At 51.6% G+C, this 18,631-nt stretch overlaps 1 protein-coding gene across 1 annotated transcript; it reads left to right on the top strand.

Annotated features, from left to right (window-relative positions):
• The first annotated feature begins 865 nt into the window (after nt 1-865).
• Nucleotides 866-18,630, top strand: Meiosin (meiosis initiator). Its single transcript, XM_070000423.1, has 14 exons — nt 866-991; nt 2,502-2,572; nt 4,502-4,592; nt 8,285-8,396; nt 9,722-9,955; nt 10,879-11,124; nt 12,141-12,249; nt 13,278-13,369; nt 14,336-14,491; nt 14,874-14,947; nt 16,078-16,248; nt 16,321-16,562; nt 17,622-17,711; nt 18,110-18,630. Exons 2-14 carry the CDS (start codon nt 2,502-2,504, stop codon nt 18,279-18,281), a joined length of 1,860 nt encoding a protein of 619 aa, XP_069856524.1. The 5' UTR covers nt 866-991; the 3' UTR covers nt 18,282-18,630.
• Nucleotide 18,631: the final 1 nt, after the last annotated feature.

The raw sequence follows: 18,631 nt of genomic DNA, 5'->3' as shown, positions 1-18,631 counted from the left end.
CACCGACAAAAAAAAAAAAAAAAAGTTTTCTTTTCTTTCCTTTTTTTCTTTTTCCCCCACTGCTGGGCTTGGGGCTTGAACTCATGGCCTGGGCATGGGCTCTGTCCCTGAGCTGCTTTTGCTCAAGGCTAGCTGAGCCACAGCACCACTTCCAGTTTTTTCTGTGTATGTGGTACTGAAGAATCGAACCCAGGGCTTCATGCATACTAGGCAAATACTCTACCGCTGAGCCATCTTCCAAGCCCCAAGAATGGGTTTTCTAAAATGTACCGTTTACTTGCATCTCAAAAGCACGTGCAAACTTCATGAGGAAAAACTAGGACTAAGTCTCAATTCCATCTTGGCAAAGTTCCCAGCGTGGAACATTCTGCTTGGCACCCAGTAGGCACCAATTCGAGGGAGAAAGCTGTGGAAATGGGGTACCTTGGGGTCAGGAGTCGTTGGCAGGCAGGGGCAAAAGGGCAACGCCACCTCTTAATGACCCCAAGGTTTCTGAAGCTGGAGAACTGAACAGTCATCTGGTCTCCCAGGCAGCAACACGGGAGGGGGCGTGGCCTCCCGAAAAGGCGGGTAGCTGGACGAACGCTGATTGGCCAGCCTCGTGGAGCTCGCCAGCAAGTGTCTTGGAGACACGAGGCCCGGGCTGTGGGACCCGGCCACTGGGGGGTGTGCGCAGCGCGCCTGCGCAGGGCCACTTCTCCTGACCTCTCGAGGCTTCTCGAGGGTCGCACCTCGCCCTGCTTTGGCGGGAACTGGAGAGGGGGCGGCCGGGTGCGTGCCTCTCTCTCCTCAGCGTGGGAATTCGCGCCTTTTCCTCGTGCTGTGCGGGGGCTCAGAACTTAGGCCGCAGCCGGCGGGAGTCCGGGGGCTTCTGTGCATATTTTTCCCACCCAGGACCGGCCCGGCACGCTGTGGGGTTTCTGGCTCCCCAGTGTGGGGCTGTCGTGAAACCAATAACTTAGGCCTGGCGCCATTTTGGTCACCATTTGAGGTGGGTGCCGGAGGCTGAGAGGACCTGGCGAGGAGCGAATGTTGGGGTGTCTGGTATGGGAGAGGGGGGAAGTGGACTCCCTGGAGCTTTATCAAGTCAAGAGATTTGGGGTCCCCCCTCCCAGAGAGGCCCTTTGTAAAGGTTGTTGCTTGTCTCCTGGTTGTAGGGTCCTGAGGGGGGCACAAGGCCTGGAGACGGAGCGGGCGTTTGAGTGGGTTGAGTTTTGGGGCGTCCCCTCTAAAGTCGGGCCTGTGGAAGGCGCTGTGTAGAGGAGCCCTTGGGAATCTGGGGTCTCTTGGAGTTTGTGTGTGGAGGTAGGTAGATTAGAGAACCTGAGGAAGTGGGATGTGTGTGACTAGAAGCTTCCCGGTTGGAATCTGAATACCCCCATATTGGGGAGAGGGAATGTCTTGAAGTCTGGGGTTCTGGAGTTTTCTGGAAGGAAGTGAGTGGTCTGAAATGGCAGGACTGGAGACTTAGAGTTAGGCTTCAAATCTATAGGGCCTAAGATTAGGAGCCTAAAACCTCAATTTGAGTTTTGGTGTGTGTGTATATGCCAGTCCTGGGGCCTGAACTCTGGGCCTGGGCGCTGTCCCTCAGCTCTTCAGCTCAAGGCTAGCACTCTACCACATGAGCTACAACACCACTTCTGGGTTTTTGGTGGTTTATTGGAGATAAGAGTTTCACTGACTTTCCTGCCCGGGCTGGGTTTGAACCGTGATCCTCAGATCTCAGCCTCCTGAGTAACTAATATTACAGGCATTAGCCGCCGGTGCCCAGCTCCTGAGCTTCTTTTCTCTCAAGGCTAGTACTCTACTGTTTAAGCCACAGCTCCACTTTTGGCTATTTGGTGGTTAATTGGAGATAAGAGTCTCACAGGCCAAGCACCTTGGGCGTATTCATGTCAGCTACTTAGGAGGCTGAGGTCTGAGGAGGCTGAGCACGGAAGTCAGTGCTCTCAGGAAAGTCTGTGAGACTATTATCTCCAACTAACCACCATAAAAACCAGAAGTGGTGCTGTGGCTCAAGTGCTAGAGTGTCAGCCTTAAGTGAAAAAGCTCAGGGACAGCACCAAAGCCCCAGGACATCAGTGCCCAGGGAATTTAGGATTTTTTGTTGTTGTTATCCATGGGGCTTGAACTCAAGACCTGGGCACTGTCTCTGAACGATTTCCACTCAAGGCTACTGTGCTCTATGACTTTGAGCCACAGCTCCACTTCTGTTTTTCTAGTGATTAAACAGACTTGGTTAATTGGTGGACTTTCCTGCCTGGGCTGGCTTTGAACCTCTATCCTCAGATCTCAGCCTTCTCAGTACCTAGGATGACAGGTGTGAGCTACCAGCTCCCAGCTTTAAGTTTTTAATTGAGGCCTCTGAGTCCATCGTTATGGAGAGTTAGGACTCTTAAGTTGAAAAGAAGCACCCAAGAAGAAATGAAAGGTACCCATCATGTGAACCTTTGCTCTGGGAGTCCTAGAGATCGCTAATAATTTATTTTTCCTCTTTCTAGATGTTTGTTTCTGGCAGATACTTGAGTTCCTCTGAACAGCCTAGCAATGATTCCTTGGGTCACAGTAACAGGTAATGGCTCCCCATGTCCCTTCCATCTCTAGCCACTCAGATTGAATAATAACATAATAGGCTGAAGTGTAGCTCAAGTAGTAGAGTGTTGCCTCACATGTATGAAGTGGAGGCCCTGGGTTCAAGCCTTAGTATCACAACAAATAATAACAAACAATAACAACAAGATTCACTTGTTGCTAGGTCTTTTCTAAGACTTTTTTTTTTTTTGGCCAGTCCTGGGGCTTGAACTTAGGGCCTGGGCCCTGAGCTTCTTTTGCTCAAGGTTAACACTCTACCACTTGAGCCACAGCTCCATATCTGATTATTTGCTAGTTAATTGGAGATAAGAGTCTCTCATAAGCTTTTCTGCCTTTGAACCTGGATCCTTGGGTCTCAACCTTCTGAGTAGCTAGGATCACAGGTGTAAACCACGAGTGTCCAACTTGGTTTTCCTTCCTTCCTTCCTTCCTTCCTTCCTTCCTTCCTTCCTTCCTTCCTTCCTTCCTTCCTTTCTTTCTTTCTTTCTTTCTTTCCTTCCTTTTCTTTCTTTCATCCTGGGGCTTGAACTCAGGGCCTGGGCACTGTCCCTGTGCTGCTTTTGTTCAATGCCAGCACTCTACCACTTAAGCCAAAGCACCATTTCCAGCCTTTTCTGTTTATATGGTACTGAGGAATCAAACCCAGGGCTTCAGGCATGCTAGGCAAGTACTCTACCACTAAACCACATTCCCAGCCTGGTTATTTTTTATACAGTGTCTCTTTCTACCCTGCATCTGGGCTGCAGCCCAGCCTATTTCAGGTTTCCCATGGTAGCTGGAATGACAAGCACATTCCTCCATGCCCAACCTGAGATGCAGTTCTGTGGACTTGTCTGCCTGGACTGGCCTCAGACCATGATCCTCTGTGTCTCAGTCTTTCACATAGCTTAACCTGATAGGTGGGAGTGAGCCACCAGTGCCCCCGTCATGCCAGACTTATTGAGATGAGAGTCTCATTAACTTGGCCTGGGATGACCTCAAGCTATGACCCTCCCAATCTCTGTGCCATGAGTAGCTGGGAGTAGCTGAGATTACAGGTGTGAATCACCACATTGGATGACAATAGGTGTTCTAAGCAAAAGAGTGATATGGCCAGATTTTTGCTTCAGAAGCCTCTAGTAAAGAGCAAGGATAGAGGAGGCCAGACAGGAGGCTCAGAGGCCTGTGAGGATGTCAATAGGGACCAGGGGACTGAGTAAGGATTGAGCCCTTGAGAATGGTGAGGCTTGATTTATTTTCTTTCTTCTTTTTCTTTTCTCTTTTTTTTTTGTCGGTTGTGAGGTTTGAACTTAGGACCTGGGCACTGTCCCTAAACTTCTTTTGCTCAAGGCTAGTGCTCTTTCACTTTGAGCTACAGCACCACTTCTGGTTTTCTGGTGGTTTATTGGAGATAGGAGTCTCGCGGTCTCTCCTGTCTGGGATAGCTTTGAACCCAGAACCCTCAGCCTCCTGAGTAGCTGGTATTACAGGTAAGAGTCACCAGCACCTAGCTGAGGCTTAACTTCTTTTTTTTTTTTGTCGGTCGTGGGGCTTGAACTCTGGGCCTGGGCGCTGTCCCTCAGCTCTTCAGCTCAAGGCGAGCGCTCTACCACTTGAGCTACAGCGCCACTTCCGGCTTTCTGGTGGTTTATTGGAGATAGGAGTCTCACGGTCTCTCCTGCCTGGGCTGGCTTTGAACCGCGATCCTCAGATCTCAGCCTCCTGAGTAGCTAGGATTACAGGCATGAGCCACCAGCGCCCGGCTTGAGACTTAACTTCTACTGATGCCCAAAACAGAGTCTTGGGTGCTCCCAGAGTGGGCTTTGTCCAAGCCACAACCTGGGGTCATTGAGATGGGATGTTCAGAAAGTCACATGCTAAATTAATTTGTAGTTGTTCTAACCCCAAGACGGCTCTTGTCACTCAACAGGAATGAGAAGAAAAACCACACCAGCAAACTTCGAGAGCTGGCGCTGCTGCTCCCCATTTCTCAGAAGAGTGGAACCAAGAAGCACACTAAGGTTTGGGGAGCAAAGGAGATGAGGCAGACTAGGGTAGCAGGGTTCACACAGCAGTAAGTGGGGTCTCATTCTGGGAGACCTATCAGATCCTGTCAGTGACCAACATTGAGGTGGGAATGATCCTGCTCTAAAGGATTATTTCTGGGTGTCTGTGACCCCATAATTTGAAGCCTGAGGAATCCTTCCTTTTTTTCTTTTTGTAGGTTATGGGGCTTGAACTCACAGCCTGGGCACTGTCCTTGAGCTTTTTTGCTCAAGGCTTAGTGCTCTACCATTTGAGCCACTGCTCCATTTCCAGTTTTCTGGTGGTTTATTGGAGATAAGAGACTCACAGACATTCCTATCTGGGCTGGCTTTGAACCACAATCCTCAGATTATCAGCTTTCTGGGTGGAAGTACAGGCATGAGCCACTGGCGCCTGGCAAGGATTCCTTTTTGTTTTGTGGTGCTAGAAATGGAACCAAGATCCTCATCCATACTAGGCAAGTGCTCCTGGTGGGTTTCATTTACACAGAAGACAGGGCTATAGTCATGCAGCCATGAGTTTAAGTGCTCCTCCAGCTTCACAGCTGCACTCCCTGGGCAGCTTCCTCAGACTCCACAGGCCTCAAGGTTCTCAGCTGTCAAAGAAGGGAAAAATAACTCCCACTACCCCCCCCCCCCCCGCCGCCAAAATAGCATGATGGCCACATGGGGCCCAGCACTTGGCATACCCTGAATAAATGCCATTTTCCTCCACCACTCCCTCATTTGGGGACCTGTGGATTTCATCTCTGTGAGTTAGCAATGGTAAGCTCTCTCCATGGGCTTTGTAATAAATATATAAAGAAGCTGGGCACCGGTGGCTCATGCCTGTAATCTTAGCTACTCTGGATCCTGAGATCTGAGGACTGCGGTTCAAAGCCAGCTTTGGCAGGAAAGTCCTTGAGACTTTTTTTTTTTTGGGTCCAGTTGTGGGGCCTGAACTCTGGGCCTGGGCGCTGTCCCTCAGCTCTTCAGCTCAAGTCTAGCACTCTACCACTTGAGCCACAGTGCCACTTCTGGCTTTTTTCTTTTTGCTTATGTGGTGCTGAGGAATCGAACCCAGGGCCTCAGGCATGCAAGGCAAGCGTTCTACCACTGAGCCACCTTCCAGCCCAGTCCTTGAGACTCTTATCTCTAATGAACCACCAGAAAACAGGAAGTGGCACTGTGGCTCAAGTGGTAGAGTGCTGGCCTTGAGCTGTAGAGCTTAGGGACAGCGCCCAGGCCCAGAGCTGGATCCCCATGACTGGCAAAAATAAAATAAAAAAGGTAGAAGTGGAGCTGTGGCTTAAGTAGTAGAGAGCTAGCCTTGTGCAAAACTCAGAAACAGTGCCTAGACCCTGAGTTCAAGACCTTGGACTGGCATTTTGCACACATGTGTGCTTGCACACACACACACACACACACACACACACACACACACACACACACCTCATAATCTTTATAAGACAATAAGTAATCACCCTATCCCCAGATCCTTCCTTCATTCACATCTGCAGAGGTCCCTTTGTTGCCCCAAATTGTTATTTCTAGAACTGTGGATTTTGATGTGGATATCTTTAGAACGTGTACGGATGTGGACTATCAGAGTGAGTTCTTCCTCTATCCTCAACATCTTGCATATTTGCGGTGCATAGGTGTTGTAAGAGGTTCTGTGGACCAGACATGATAAAGACGTAAACAATGACAGTCTAGCCAGGGGACAGGTAGCATTTGTAACTGACCAGATGACCACATCCCTCAGAATTCTCTCCCACTTCAGGATACCATGTTTTTGTTTGTTTTGGAAGTATTAGGGTTTGAACACAGGGTCTTACACTTGATAGTTGGGTGTTCTATCACTTGAATTACACCTCCAGCCTTTTTGTCTCTTACTTCAGTTATTTATTTAGTTTGCTTTAGTTGTTTTTTTTTTTTTGTCGTTGTTTTTTGCCCTTCCTGGGGCTTGAACTCTGAGCCTGGCCACTGTCCCTGAGCTCCTTTTGCTCAAGGCGAGCACTTTACAACTTGAGCCACAGCACAGCGCCACTTCCGGCTTTTTCTGTGATTAATTGGAGATAAGAGTCTCACAGACTTTCCTGCCTCTGCTGGCTTCAAACAACAGTATTCAGATCTCAGTGGCATGAGTAGCCGAGATTACAAACAAGAGTCCCTGGGACCAGGCTTTATTTGTTTTTTGTTTTTGTTTTTCAGATAGTTCCACTTTTTTTTTTTTAACCTGGGGCTGGTCTTAGACCAAGATGGGATAGGAAGGTGTCTCTCTCACTTTTTGCCCAGTTTGGCCTCAAACTGTGATCCTCTGGATTTCTGGCCCCTGAATACCTTGGCATGACAGGCAGGCATGAGGGGTGAGCTAGCCCGTAGGTCCCATGAAGGCAAAGAAAGCAGGTCTAGTATACCCTGACATGCTTAGAGCCTTAGTGAGTAGCCTCAGCTCAGAGAGAGCCAGTGGCTGGGTGGCTGATGCTGGGTACCCAGAGGAGGCTCCCTGCTGGGTGCTGTGAGGTGGGTGGGGGCAGGAGGGTTGGGGGGCCTCTTTTCCTGTGACAGCGCCTGGCTGAACTTCCTCTCCATTCTATGTGCTTGAGACACAGAAATCAACTAGTGAGGGCCATTCTGACTGTCAAACAGTTCAAGGTCAATGGGAGAGAACAACAGGGCAGCAGATAATGATAAAACAGTGTGGCAGTGCCTCCGTGGAAATAGTTCTATGGTTGTACAAGTGTGAAAAGGAAAAAAAAAGTGTTTGTTTGTTTGCCAATCTTGGGACTTCAACTCAGGGCCTGGGCACTGTACCTGAGCTTCATTTGTTCAAGGCTAACACTCTACCACTTGAGCCACAATGCCACTTCCAGCTTTTTCTGTGTATGTGGCACTGAGGAGTCCAACCCAGGGCTTCATACATGCTAGGCAAGCACTCTCCCACTAAGCCACATTCCCAGCCCCCCAAAAGAAATGTTTAAAAGGGGGCAGAAGTGGTGCAGTGGCTCAAGTGGTAGAGCGCTAGCATTGAGCTGAAGAGCTAAGGGACAACACCCAGACCCAGAGTTCAGGCCCCACAACTGACCAAAAAAAAAAAATAAACAAAATAAAAGGGGGCAGGGAGAGGGGAAGGAAGGGAACCAGGACATGGCTCAAGTGATAGAGCACCTGCCTAGCAAGCACCATGTCCTGAGTTCAAACCCTAGTACCACCAACAAAAAGAATGCTGAAGCTGGGCACTGGGGCTCATGCCTATAATCCTAGCTATTCAGGAGGCTGAGAACTGAGGATCTAGGTTCAAAGCCAGCCTGGGCAGGAAAGTCTATGAGACTCTTATCTCCAATAAACCACTAGAAAACCGGAAGTGGCACTGTGGCTCAAGAGGTACAGCGCTTACCTTGAGCTGAAGAGCTAAGGGACAGCAACTAGCCCGGAGTTCAAGCCCCAGGACCAACAAAAAGAAAGAAAGAAAGAAAGCAGGCAGGCAGCTGACCCAGGCTGGGTGAGAAGGGGCAGGCAAGCAAGCATTCAGGAGGCTAGAGGAGGAAGAGAAGGAAGCAGATGAGGGAGTCTGTGAAGAGAAGAGGAAAGCCTCACCATCAGGGATAGAGCATGAACAAAGGGCCTGGGGCCATCCTGTCCTTGCTGTTCTGAGCACAGCTTTTCTGTGTCCTGTATGTTTTTAGAAGGAGATCCTTTTGCACGTTCTGAACTACATCCGCTACCTTCAGAGCAGTATCAATGTGGTCCAGACCCTGATCGGATGCCACATCAGCAGCAGGGAAGTAGGGGCTGCAGGTAAGGATTTCCCACCAGCTGCCCCATACTACATGTGAGCATCCCCCCCCCTGTCTCCAGGGCGCCCCAACACACACCATAGCCTGAGGAAGGGATGGCACTGGTAATGCTGTAGGGGGCCTCCAGAATGAAGCAACACAGACAGGAGCAGGCAGGTGGGTGTGAGGAGACATGTGAGGAATGTCTGGGGACAAGCAAGCAGTGGGGGTTGTGATGGAGGGGCAGAGGGACACCCAGATGACATGTGCATGGCTCCTGGGCCTCATCCTTGTGACCTTAGCTTCTTTGGGCTTCAGTTCTGTCACCTGCAGAGCAGGATTGATGCCCCATCTGTATGGGGCGGGGTGGGGGGAGGGGCGGCGGAGGGGGAGATTGGCAGGGTCTGGGATGAAATCCTGAAAGGAAAAAAAAATTACAGAGAATGTCAGGGTCAGATGGAAGGGGCTTTGCCTTAGAATAAGCTCCCCGCTGTCCAGTGTACAAGACAGGTTGTGTGGGTGAAATTGGAATCAGAGAGACCAGAGAAAATACTTCTAGGAACAATGTGGGAAAAAAAAGGCTTGGAGCCGGCAGTTCACACCTGTCATCCTAGCTACTCAGGACACTGAGATCTAAGGATCATCAAGGTTCGAAGCTAGCCCATACCCATACAATAAAGTCTGTGAGACTCTTATCTCCAATTAACCACCACCAAAAAGCCAGAAGTAGAGCTGCGGTTCAAGTGGTAGGGTGCCAATGTTGAGCAAAACAATCTCAGGAAAAGTTCCCAGGCCCTGAGTTCAAGCCTGGGACCTGCACAAAAAAATAAAAAATAGACAATGAGGTCCTATCTGGCAGGGCTACTGGGATGGTAGACCTAGTGGCTAACTTGAGAGAGATGCTAAATATGGAAGTCTTAAGAGGCCTGGGGTCATCCCAAGGTAGTGGTGGTCTCTGAGGTGAGGAAGGTGGGAAGAGGGACAGGTATTGGGGGTTCAGGGCAGGGAGTGTATAAAGTTCCCGGAAGGTGATAGTCCTTTTATTTTCTTGGCCAAGGCCCAGAACTGCCTCAGGGAACCCCAGATATTTTTTTTCCAATCCTGGGGCTTGAACTCAGGGCCTCGGCGCTATCTCTGATCTTCTTTTGTTCAAGGCTAGCACTCTACCACTTGAGCCACAGTGCCACTTCTGGCTTTTTCTGTTTATAGTACTGAGGAATGGAACCCAGGGCTTCATGCATGCTAGGCAAGCATTCTACCACTAAGCCACATTCCTATCCCAGGACCTCACATTTATTCTGTGTTCCGCTACCACCTCCTCTGACACCTCAGTTTCCCTATTTGTAGAGCCCACCTGGGAGCCCACCACACCTGGAAGGCAGGAGAATGTTCTGGACCAGGAGAGAAAGTCAGACACGGTGTCCTTCATCCTCCCACCAGCGCTGGGTCAGAACTCATCTTCAGACCAAACCAAGCAGAGATTCTCCACCCCGCCCAGCTCCCCAAGCTCTCAGAATTCTCATTTTTGGGAGGCCTGCCACAAACCTCGCAAGAAAAAGTGCAAATCGACCCGAGGATCAGGTACTGTGGTCACTGGGTGCTGATTGGGAAGCAGAGGTCAAATAGGAGCAGGGACTCTGCTAGGGGATGGGGAGAGCTAGAATTTCCAGATGCCAAAGGCCGGAAGTAGCCCTAGCCCCCACCTCCTCCTCAGGACAAGATCCAGCCAAAGGTGTCTTCTACACAGGAGCCTGCATAGATCCGGCTCAAGCAGTGCTCTCATGAGAATCACTGTTTAGACTCAAGGAAGGATGTTGCCCCTATGCATTGTCTTGGACAGGGCTCTGTCATTGCTCCTGAGCTAGGGTTTCTTTTTCTTTTTTTCTTTTTGGTGCCGGTCCTAGGGTTTGAACTCAGGGCCTGGGTGCTGTCCCTAAGGTATTTTGCTCAAGGTTAGCCCACTACCCCTTTGAGCCACAGCAACACTTCTGCCCAGGCTGCCTTTGAACTGTGATCCTCAGATCTCAGCCTCTTGAGTAGCTAGGATTACAGGAGTGAGCCACTGAGCTTTCTGTACTCAAGATTGGTGCTCTACCACTTGAGCCAGAGCTCCACTTCCAGTCTCACTGACTTTTCATGCCTGGGTTGGCTTAGGACCAAGATCCTCAGATCTCAGTCTCCTGATGACTAGGATGACAAGCATGACCCACCAGCGCCCAGCTCACCTGGGTGTTTTCTTAAAAAAAAAAAAAGAAATCTTTCTGCCAGTGCACTTCACACTAGAGAGTTGTGATGTTGATCTGGAATGGACCATCAACCTATCCAGGCCAACCATGCATCATAATTTTCATTGCTTGGTGGTATGTGGACAATGCTGGAAGATGTGTGCATGTCCCGGAGGCATGAGAATATCCATCAGAACCTCATTCTGGGGACAGTCAGGCTACCCCCCCTCCCTCCTATCTCCATCCCCCAAGCTTCTGACACCCCATCTCTACTCACAGAAGAGCAGGATGGACCCCAGATGCTCCGCCGCTCTCTGGATCTGCATAAGCCTGAGGAAGAGGAGACCACATTTCCAGACCCGAGAGAAGAAAATCTGGGGGTAACCACCACCCCTCCAAAATGCCTTGACCTCTGTGATCCCCTCCCGGCTGCACTATCCTCGCTCCAGGATGGTGGTGAAGAAGGGATATTCCAGCTGGTAGTGCAGGACCTGGCTGAGAACATCGACTCCTATGACTTCACAAGTGAGTCTCTTTCCTTACCATCAACTCAGTCTGCGCGTGCACACATGCGTTCGAGTGTGTGTGTGTGTGTGTGTGTGTGTGTGTGTGTGTGTGTGTGTGTGTGTGTGTCTGAGGAGTTAAACTCAGGGCTGAGGCATGCTGTCCCTGAGCTTTTGTGCTCCAGGCTGTTGCCCTACCACTTGAGCCACAGCTCTTCATCCGGCTTTTAGTGATTAATTGGAGATAAGAATTTCACAGACTTTTCAGCCTGGTCTGGGTTTAAACCATGATCCTTAGATCTCAGTCTCTTGAGTAGATAAAAAGACAAGCATGAGCCACTGGTACCTGGCTCCTGAACTAAGTCTTTTAGTGTTCTTTACCAGGCACTACAGTGCCCCAAACTGTACAATAGGTCATGGGGTACCCACTGCCCATCCCTTCCCAGCACTCTGGGTCTTGCACCTGTAAGGGAGAAGAAGATCAGGATGGCCTTTCTCTAGAAGCTTCAGGCTATAGAACTGAAGACAGGACAGGACCTCCCCTCCAGACCTCTCTGAGCAGCCAGACTGTCTCTCACATCTGTCACCATTCCAGCTGGGAGTGGGGAGGACTTGAATTCAGGCTTGGCCTCACACTGCCCACATGCATGCGCGGCAGCTTTTTTCTTGAGTATGCCTGTGCTACATTAGAGTCCAAGTTCACTATCCAGTGAAGGAATCACCTTGTCACCATATGGGAACAATGCAGAATGACCCAGACTTCTTGGGGTATCCTAGAGTGCTGTGTACCCCTTCAGGATGCTTCTGATAGGGATGGCAAAGTCAAGAAACCGAGGGGTGATTTGGGCACCCCTGGCCTCACTGCAAGGCCCTTATAGCCTGTGGTTTGGGGCTGCAATGGGGGATTAGGAGGGCAGATGGCAGACCCTGACCCTTCTCTGTCCCTGCTGTTTGGGAGCCTTGGACTCTGGCCTGATCTACAAGATCGGTCATTGCAATTTGCTCCTCCCCCCCCATCTCCCTCCCCCACACCTCCAGACTTATGTGCTATTGACAATGCCAAGGATCATGAGCCCAAGGCTGATGAAGAGGCCCAGCGAGCAGTGGAAACAGCCTTTCTCTTCAACAAGGTGCACATCTCTCCCAGGTAAGTAAGGCCCCCGAGGGCAGATGAAGTCAGGCAGGTGTCTGTCCTCAGCGGGTGTCTTTCAAATAGCACACGTGGCCTGGCTCTGTGTTGGATGTTGAAAGCTCATGGGAAAGCTTGGCTAATCACCTTCTGACTCCCATCTGTAGCCTGGCCCCATATGACTGAGTGACTTTTCTTTTATTCTGGTCAGTCATGGGGCTTGAACTCAGGGCCTGGGTGCTGTCCCTGAGCTCTTTTGCTCAAGACTGGAGCTCTCCCACTTTGAACAACAGTGCCACTTCTAGTTTTCTGTTGGTTCATTGGAAATTAGTTTCATGGTCTTTCCTGCCCAGGCTGGCCTTGAACTGTGATCCTCAGATATCCGCCTCCTGAGTAGCTAATATTACAGGTGTGAGCCGCCAGTGCCAAGCTCTGAGTGATTCTTCTAACACATACACAGTGACTGTGGCAGACATAGCTTGATGCCCCTCCACAGGGTGCACAGGGTAGAGCCCCAACATCACACTTGAGATAGTCTGTGGTTCCCCCTTGCTGTGTCAGTCCTCTCCTCTCCTGCCTCACCCACAGATTTCACACTTTACAAGGCAAAATGACTCCCTCATTCTCCTGGCCCCAAACTCCTCTGGTCTTGTCCCTCTCTTCTGACTTTTGTCCTTCTTTCTAGAGAGCCTGCTACCCTAGTCTACTGGGGAAAATTCTCATGCTACAGCTGAGCTCACTGAAGCCTGCCTGCCTTCCTTCCTTCCTTCCTTCCTTCCTTCCTTCCTTCCTTCCCTCTTTCCTTCATCTCCCTTCCCCCCCTCCCCCCAGTCTCATCCTCCCTGAACCCCCTCCAGTGCAGCCCCCCTCTGTTGCCAGCATCTGCTTCTTCCCACAAGACACAAAGCATCTTGGGAGCCAGAGCCAAAGGACTGTGAACCTCCTTGGGGCCAGCACCCAAAGTGCCACATGAGACACACAAAGGGGGTCACAGGGTCATTCCCAGCCCAGGCTCTGTGTCTGACTCTTGATTTCACCTCTTGCAGGCAGATGCTGATCTCCAGTGAGGAGCTGGACAAGGAAATCCTAGGTGCTAACATTTGGCTTCCTGCCTGGGAGACAAAGGACGACCCCTCGGGTGACTGAAACACTGTCTGTCCTCAGTGTAGGCGGTGGACTTCCTTGTACCCTCCTCCTGGCAGGATTCCCATGGCAGCAGGAAAGCTGGAAAGAGATTGAGGAGCTGCTAAGCATGGGCATGGCAAATGCGCCGTGCCGTGCCTGCTGTTCCAGCCATTTGTTGCTGTGGCAGACATTACTAATTTTTAATCCCTTGATCCCAGATAGTATCTCAGAATCTCTCTTAACACAAAATGTACAGATCACTACCATTATTCTGTTAGATATGGCACAAGATGATAGTAATTTTGTGTGTGTGGTGGGGGGTGGGGGTGGGAGTCATGGGGCTTGAATACAGGGCCTGGGCGCCGTCTCTGAGCTCTTTTGCTCAAGGCGAGCACTCTATCACTTTGAGCCACAGCACCACTTCTGGTTTTCTGAGGTTAGTTGGCAATAAGTCTCATAGAATTTCCTGCCTGGGCTGGATTTAAACCACCATCTTCAGATCTCGGCCTCCTGAGTAGCTACAATTTCAGATGTGAGTCACCAGCGCACAGACCTGATAGTGATTTGGGGGGTTTTGCCATCTCTGATGTAATGCTAGGCATGATGCATCATCATCATCATCATCATCATCATCATCATCATTTTGTGCACATGCCAGGCTTGAACTCATGGCCTCTCTCACTCAGCTTTTTTGCTCATGGCTGACATGCTACCTCTTGAGCCACACCTCTAGTCAAGCATTTTGCTTAATTAGAGGTAGAGTCTCTTGGACATAATCCTCCAGGTCTCAGTTTCCTAAGTAGGATAACAGATAAGAGCCACCCAGCACCCAGATATTAATTTCTTCTACCCACAAACTCCAAATGAGAAACAGTCACCCCTCTACCTCCTGTGCCTGGCAGAACCCCTCAAAGGCAGAAGGAGGGGGACAACCCCTGACCACACTTTTGAGCCCCCCACTTCTTGTTTCTTTTTCCAGAGACCCCACTGGTTTTGGAGCTTTCCCAGAGCAATACCTGGGGTGCGACAGGCTATGCAAGCGACAGTTTAGCACTCAGCCCTTTGTTCTTCAGCTCCCCGAGCAAAGTCCTGCCAGAGCCCATCCTGCAGGATGACACCTTCTACCTGACCGAGGGTAAGCTTCCAGAATGGATTCCTCTTCCACACAGAAAACCCGGGGCTTCCACCCCCACCCCCAAATGCACAGCCCGTGTAGGGCCTGCTGGATCGCCAGAGATGAGTGACCTCACCCCAGCCCCCTCCCCCTAGCAGCCACCATCCAGCACAGGGACAGTCACAAGCTAACTGGAGAGGCCGAAGCTCCATGAGCCCAAAGCAAGAGGCCATGTCCTCCTCAGGACAAAAGGGGCTCCTAGGAAGCCTTTGAGCAGGACTTGAACCCAGGGTAGGGGACCACAAAGGAGAAAGCCAGACACACTGACTCCAGCTCACTAGGCAGCAGGCCCGGCTCAGTTGGGAGAAAAGCATTTGCTTTAGCAGCACTTTGCTCTCCCCAGGTCTCCTGGAAGACGCTTTCTTGCAGCTGGAGTCCCTGCCTTCTCCCTGCTCACCCAAGGCTCCCCTAGGGAAGGTAAGCTCCAGCATATCTCTTTCCACCTGCCAGTCCGTCTGCCCATTTGCCCTTGTTCCTCCTTTTCCTCCCTCCACATTCTCTATGGTTCGCCAAGGGTCTGGCGTAGACCCTGTGAAATAAAGAGGTTTCTTTTTTTTTTTTTTTCCCCTTCGGTCATGGGGCTTGAACTTAGAGCCTAGGCTCTAACAGTTGAACCACAGCATCAATTCCAGTTTTTAAGTGATTAACTGGAGAAAGAGTCTCATGGACTTTGCTGCCCAAGCTGGCTTTGAACCATGATCCTTAGATCTCAGCCTCCTGAGTGGCTAAGATTACAGGAGCAAGCCATTGGCGCCCAGCTCATGTCTTTGTGTGTGTGTGTGTGTGTGTGTGTGTGTGTGTGTGTGTGTGTGTGTGTGTGTGCCAGTCCTAGGAACCTGTCTCTGTCCCTGACCTTTTTTTTTTTTGGGGGGGGGTCTGGTCGTGGGGCCTGAACTCTGGGCCTGGGCGCTGTCCCTCAGCTCTTCAGCTCATGGTTAGTGCTCTACCACTTGAGCCACAGCACCACTTCTGGCTTTTTTCTTTTGTTTATGTGGTGCTGAGGAATTGAACCCAGGGCCTCATGAATGCAAGGCAAGCACTTTACCACTGAGCCACCTTCCCAGCCCCCCTGACCTTTTTTTTTCTCTCTCTCTTTCTCAAAGAAAGCTAGTGCTCTATCTTTTGAGCCACAGTTCCACTTTCAGCTTTTTGGGGTGGTTCACTGGAGATCAGACTCTCACAGATGTTCCTACCCTGGCTGGCTTTGAACCATAATCCTCAAATCTCAGTCTCTTGAGTAGCTAGGATTACAGGTGTGAGCCACCAGCACCCAGTGGGGCTTGAACTCAGGGCCTCTCACTTGGCTTGTCTGCCCATGGCAGGTGTTTTACCACTTAAGTGCTACCTCCAGCCTGAGTTTTGGCTGGTTATCATGGTCTTTTCTGCCTGGGCTGGCTTCGAACCACCATCCTCTAAATCTCATTAGGAGGTATGAACTCTCAGTGCCCAGCAGAGGATGTGTGTCTAACCTGAGTTATGTCTGGAATGTCAGTGAGAAGAGGGGGGGCCCTCTAGTCCCGACCCCCTTCTCCCTCATCATGGCACAGGATGGCCCATCCTGGGCCCCCCAGGAGCTTCCTGGTTCCTCCAGCCAGAGCTGGCCCTGCACCCCCCCAGACCAATGCTACCTCTCACTGAGTGACAGCAGCGAGACATCGTCCGGATCTACTTCTGAGGACACCGCCACGGATACGGAATCCATGTGGGAGCAGGAAGAGGTGAGAGGGGCGGCCAGCCTTGGAAGGTGAGCAGGTGTCTCGAGCCCCTGCTTATCTCTCTCTCCTGCCCAGGACTTGCAGGCCGACCCGGAGGGCATGCAGTCCTCCAGTAACGAGGATGACTGCGCCTGGACCCCTTCCAGGCAAGCCTTGAACCCTCCCTGGGGCAGGAGGACGGCCAAGAAGAACCGGGCCCACAGGGTCCCCGGGAGACCCAGAGAGAACAAGAAAGCGCCCTGCCCAGCCCAGGCGAAGAAAAAGTGTGTCAACGGCTTCATCATGTTCTGCAGGATGAACCGGAAGCAGTATATCCGGTGGGTGGGTGGGGGCCTTGGGACACCCCCCCCCCGCAAATACATGGCCCCATTTCTGGGAGACTTATTTGACTCTTCCTAGAGCCCACTGCCCTGTAGAGTTGTGCCCCCCCTACACACCCCCAGGGCCTTTCTGTGTGTGTGTGTGTGTGTGAATTCTTGAGCTAAAAGAACACTGGCTAACATGGCCACAAAGGAAGAGGCTGGGGTGGCTGCCTGCTGTCGCTGTCTGTCCCAAGCTAGAACGATGTTGCTGGTGATCTTTGTCCCTCAATCAACTGCTTCCTTCTCCAGCATGCTGGACAGGGCTGGGCCTGGCCAGGGGGTCAAGACCCCCATCCTATCTGTCACCCTGGCAGCCTCCGCTCTGACCTTCCAAGGACACATTCTTGGGGTTGACTTTGGAAAGTTGGGTGCCAGCTAGCTTGAGCACCGAGGGGCTCGCAGCTGTCATTCTAGCTGCTCAGGGAGGTTAAGATGGGAATATCCCAGCTCAAAGCCAGCCTGAGTAAGGAAGTCCATAAGACTCTCATCTCCACCATCAAAAAAGCCAGACATGGAGGTGTGGTTCAAGTGGTAGAGCGCTAGCTTTGAGCAAAAAAGCTCGGGGACAGCGCCCTGGCCCTGAGTTCAAGCCCCATGACTGGTGAGTGCACACACACACACACACACACACACACACACACACACACACACACACACACACACACACACACACACACACACACACAGAACTGGATGCCAGAGCCTGGGGAGCCGAGAACACGTGGTTTTCTTCTAGGAACATCCACAGAAACATCTGAGGAGTGGTAGCTTCAGGTCCTCTCCCCTCTCCTGGGACATGGGGTGCTCCTTTGGGGAGGACTGAGGCGGTCTCATTGGACCTTCGCTTCAGGGGTGTAAAGGGCTTCACCGGACAGCACCTTAGCTGGGATCTGAGAGCTCAGACCACACGAAAGCGCCAGGAGGCCAGAGTCCCTTGTGTGGCCGGGTCTCGGCCTCTGCAGGAGCTGGGCTGCCCCACGGGCTTTGTGTCACCTCCTTCCCCCCTTGTCTCAGAGCCTGCCCTGGAACTGCGTCCACCGCCGCCACCAAGGAGCTGGCCCAGCTGTGGCGCATGATGTCCCTGAAAGAGCGTCGGCCATACTGGTGAGAAATCCTGGTGTGGTGGGGGCAGGGGATAGGTTGCCCTGACCCTAGGTAACCCCGGCAATGCTCAGAATCATGGGAAGACAGGTCAGAAATGACTTGGGTGAAGAATTTATGGGAAGAAGGCTCCCCTTGCTGACTTCCTTTCTTCTGTCTGTGCACCGCATGGAGTCTCTCAGACCCCAGGCTTATTTTGCTGTTGCGTGTTCTCTTCCCTGAAATTCTGGTCTTCTCCCAATTTCCAAGCTGCCCCCCCCCCAAGCCTTCAAGCATATGCAAAGGGCCTGTGGCTAATTCCCAGATTTGGCTCTGGCAAACCCTGGCCTGGTCACTTCTGGGGACAGAGACTGTGGGGAGGCCGGGATGGTGGGAGAGTAAGGATACCCCATCTTTCCCAGCACCAAGGCACGCAGGTTCAGCCGGCAGCACAACCGCGTGGTGAAGCAGGAGAACTCCAGCAGTGAGGACGACGAGGACTGGGAGATGCCCAAGCCCTTCTACCAGCTGCTGGCCCAGCGCGCATGCGTGCCCCCGGAGCCCACCTCACCACCCAAGCCTGGCCACCAGTGAGTGGTCTCCCCCCCCACACCGGGCCTGTTTCCCCTACCGCAGGAGCCAGGGCTAGGCGGGTCCCTGCTGCTGTGGGTCGCCTCCCCATCCAGTGTTAGGTATTAATTCTGAGCCCCAAGGCTTGACAGGCTGCCATTCGCACAGATGGAATAGAGTTCTGAACTAAGGAGTTCCACCCGCCACCCCCAGAATCAAATGATTACATCCCTGTTTATGTGCCCCCTGTTTATGTTCTTTATAGGTGGTTCCCCCCCAAACTTGTAAGGCCTCAGGTCCCAGGGCCTGTTCTTTAAAGTTGAGGCCTAAATTCTAGCCTCTTCCCCTGCCCCAGGAAGGCAGGCTCAGTCTTC

Source organism: Dipodomys merriami, unplaced genomic scaffold (assembly GCF_024711535.1).
Source record: "Dipodomys merriami isolate MVZ:Mamm:240054 unplaced genomic scaffold, mDipMer1.0.p SCAF_57, whole genome shotgun sequence".
NCBI classification, from domain to species: domain Eukaryota; kingdom Metazoa; phylum Chordata; class Mammalia; order Rodentia; family Heteromyidae; genus Dipodomys; species Dipodomys merriami.
Note: the sequence above shows the minus strand (reverse complement) of the source record. Positions and strands in the feature narration are given on the sequence as shown.

What these genes read in the sequence shown, in the direction of transcription:
- Meiosin (XM_070000423.1), top strand. Translation starts at nt 2,502, where the DNA reads ATGTTTGTTTCTGGCAGATACTTGAGTTCCTCTGAACAGCCTAGCAAT. An exon ending in CGACTCCTATGACTTCACAA is followed by an intron (nt 11,125 to 12,140) that starts GTGAGTCTCTTT and finishes CCACACCTCCAG; the next exon opens with ACTTATGTGCTATTGACAAT. An exon ending in AACCGGAAGCAGTATATCCG is followed by an intron (nt 16,563 to 17,621) that starts GTGGGTGGGTGG and finishes CCCTTGTCTCAG; the next exon opens with AGCCTGCCCTGGAACTGCGT.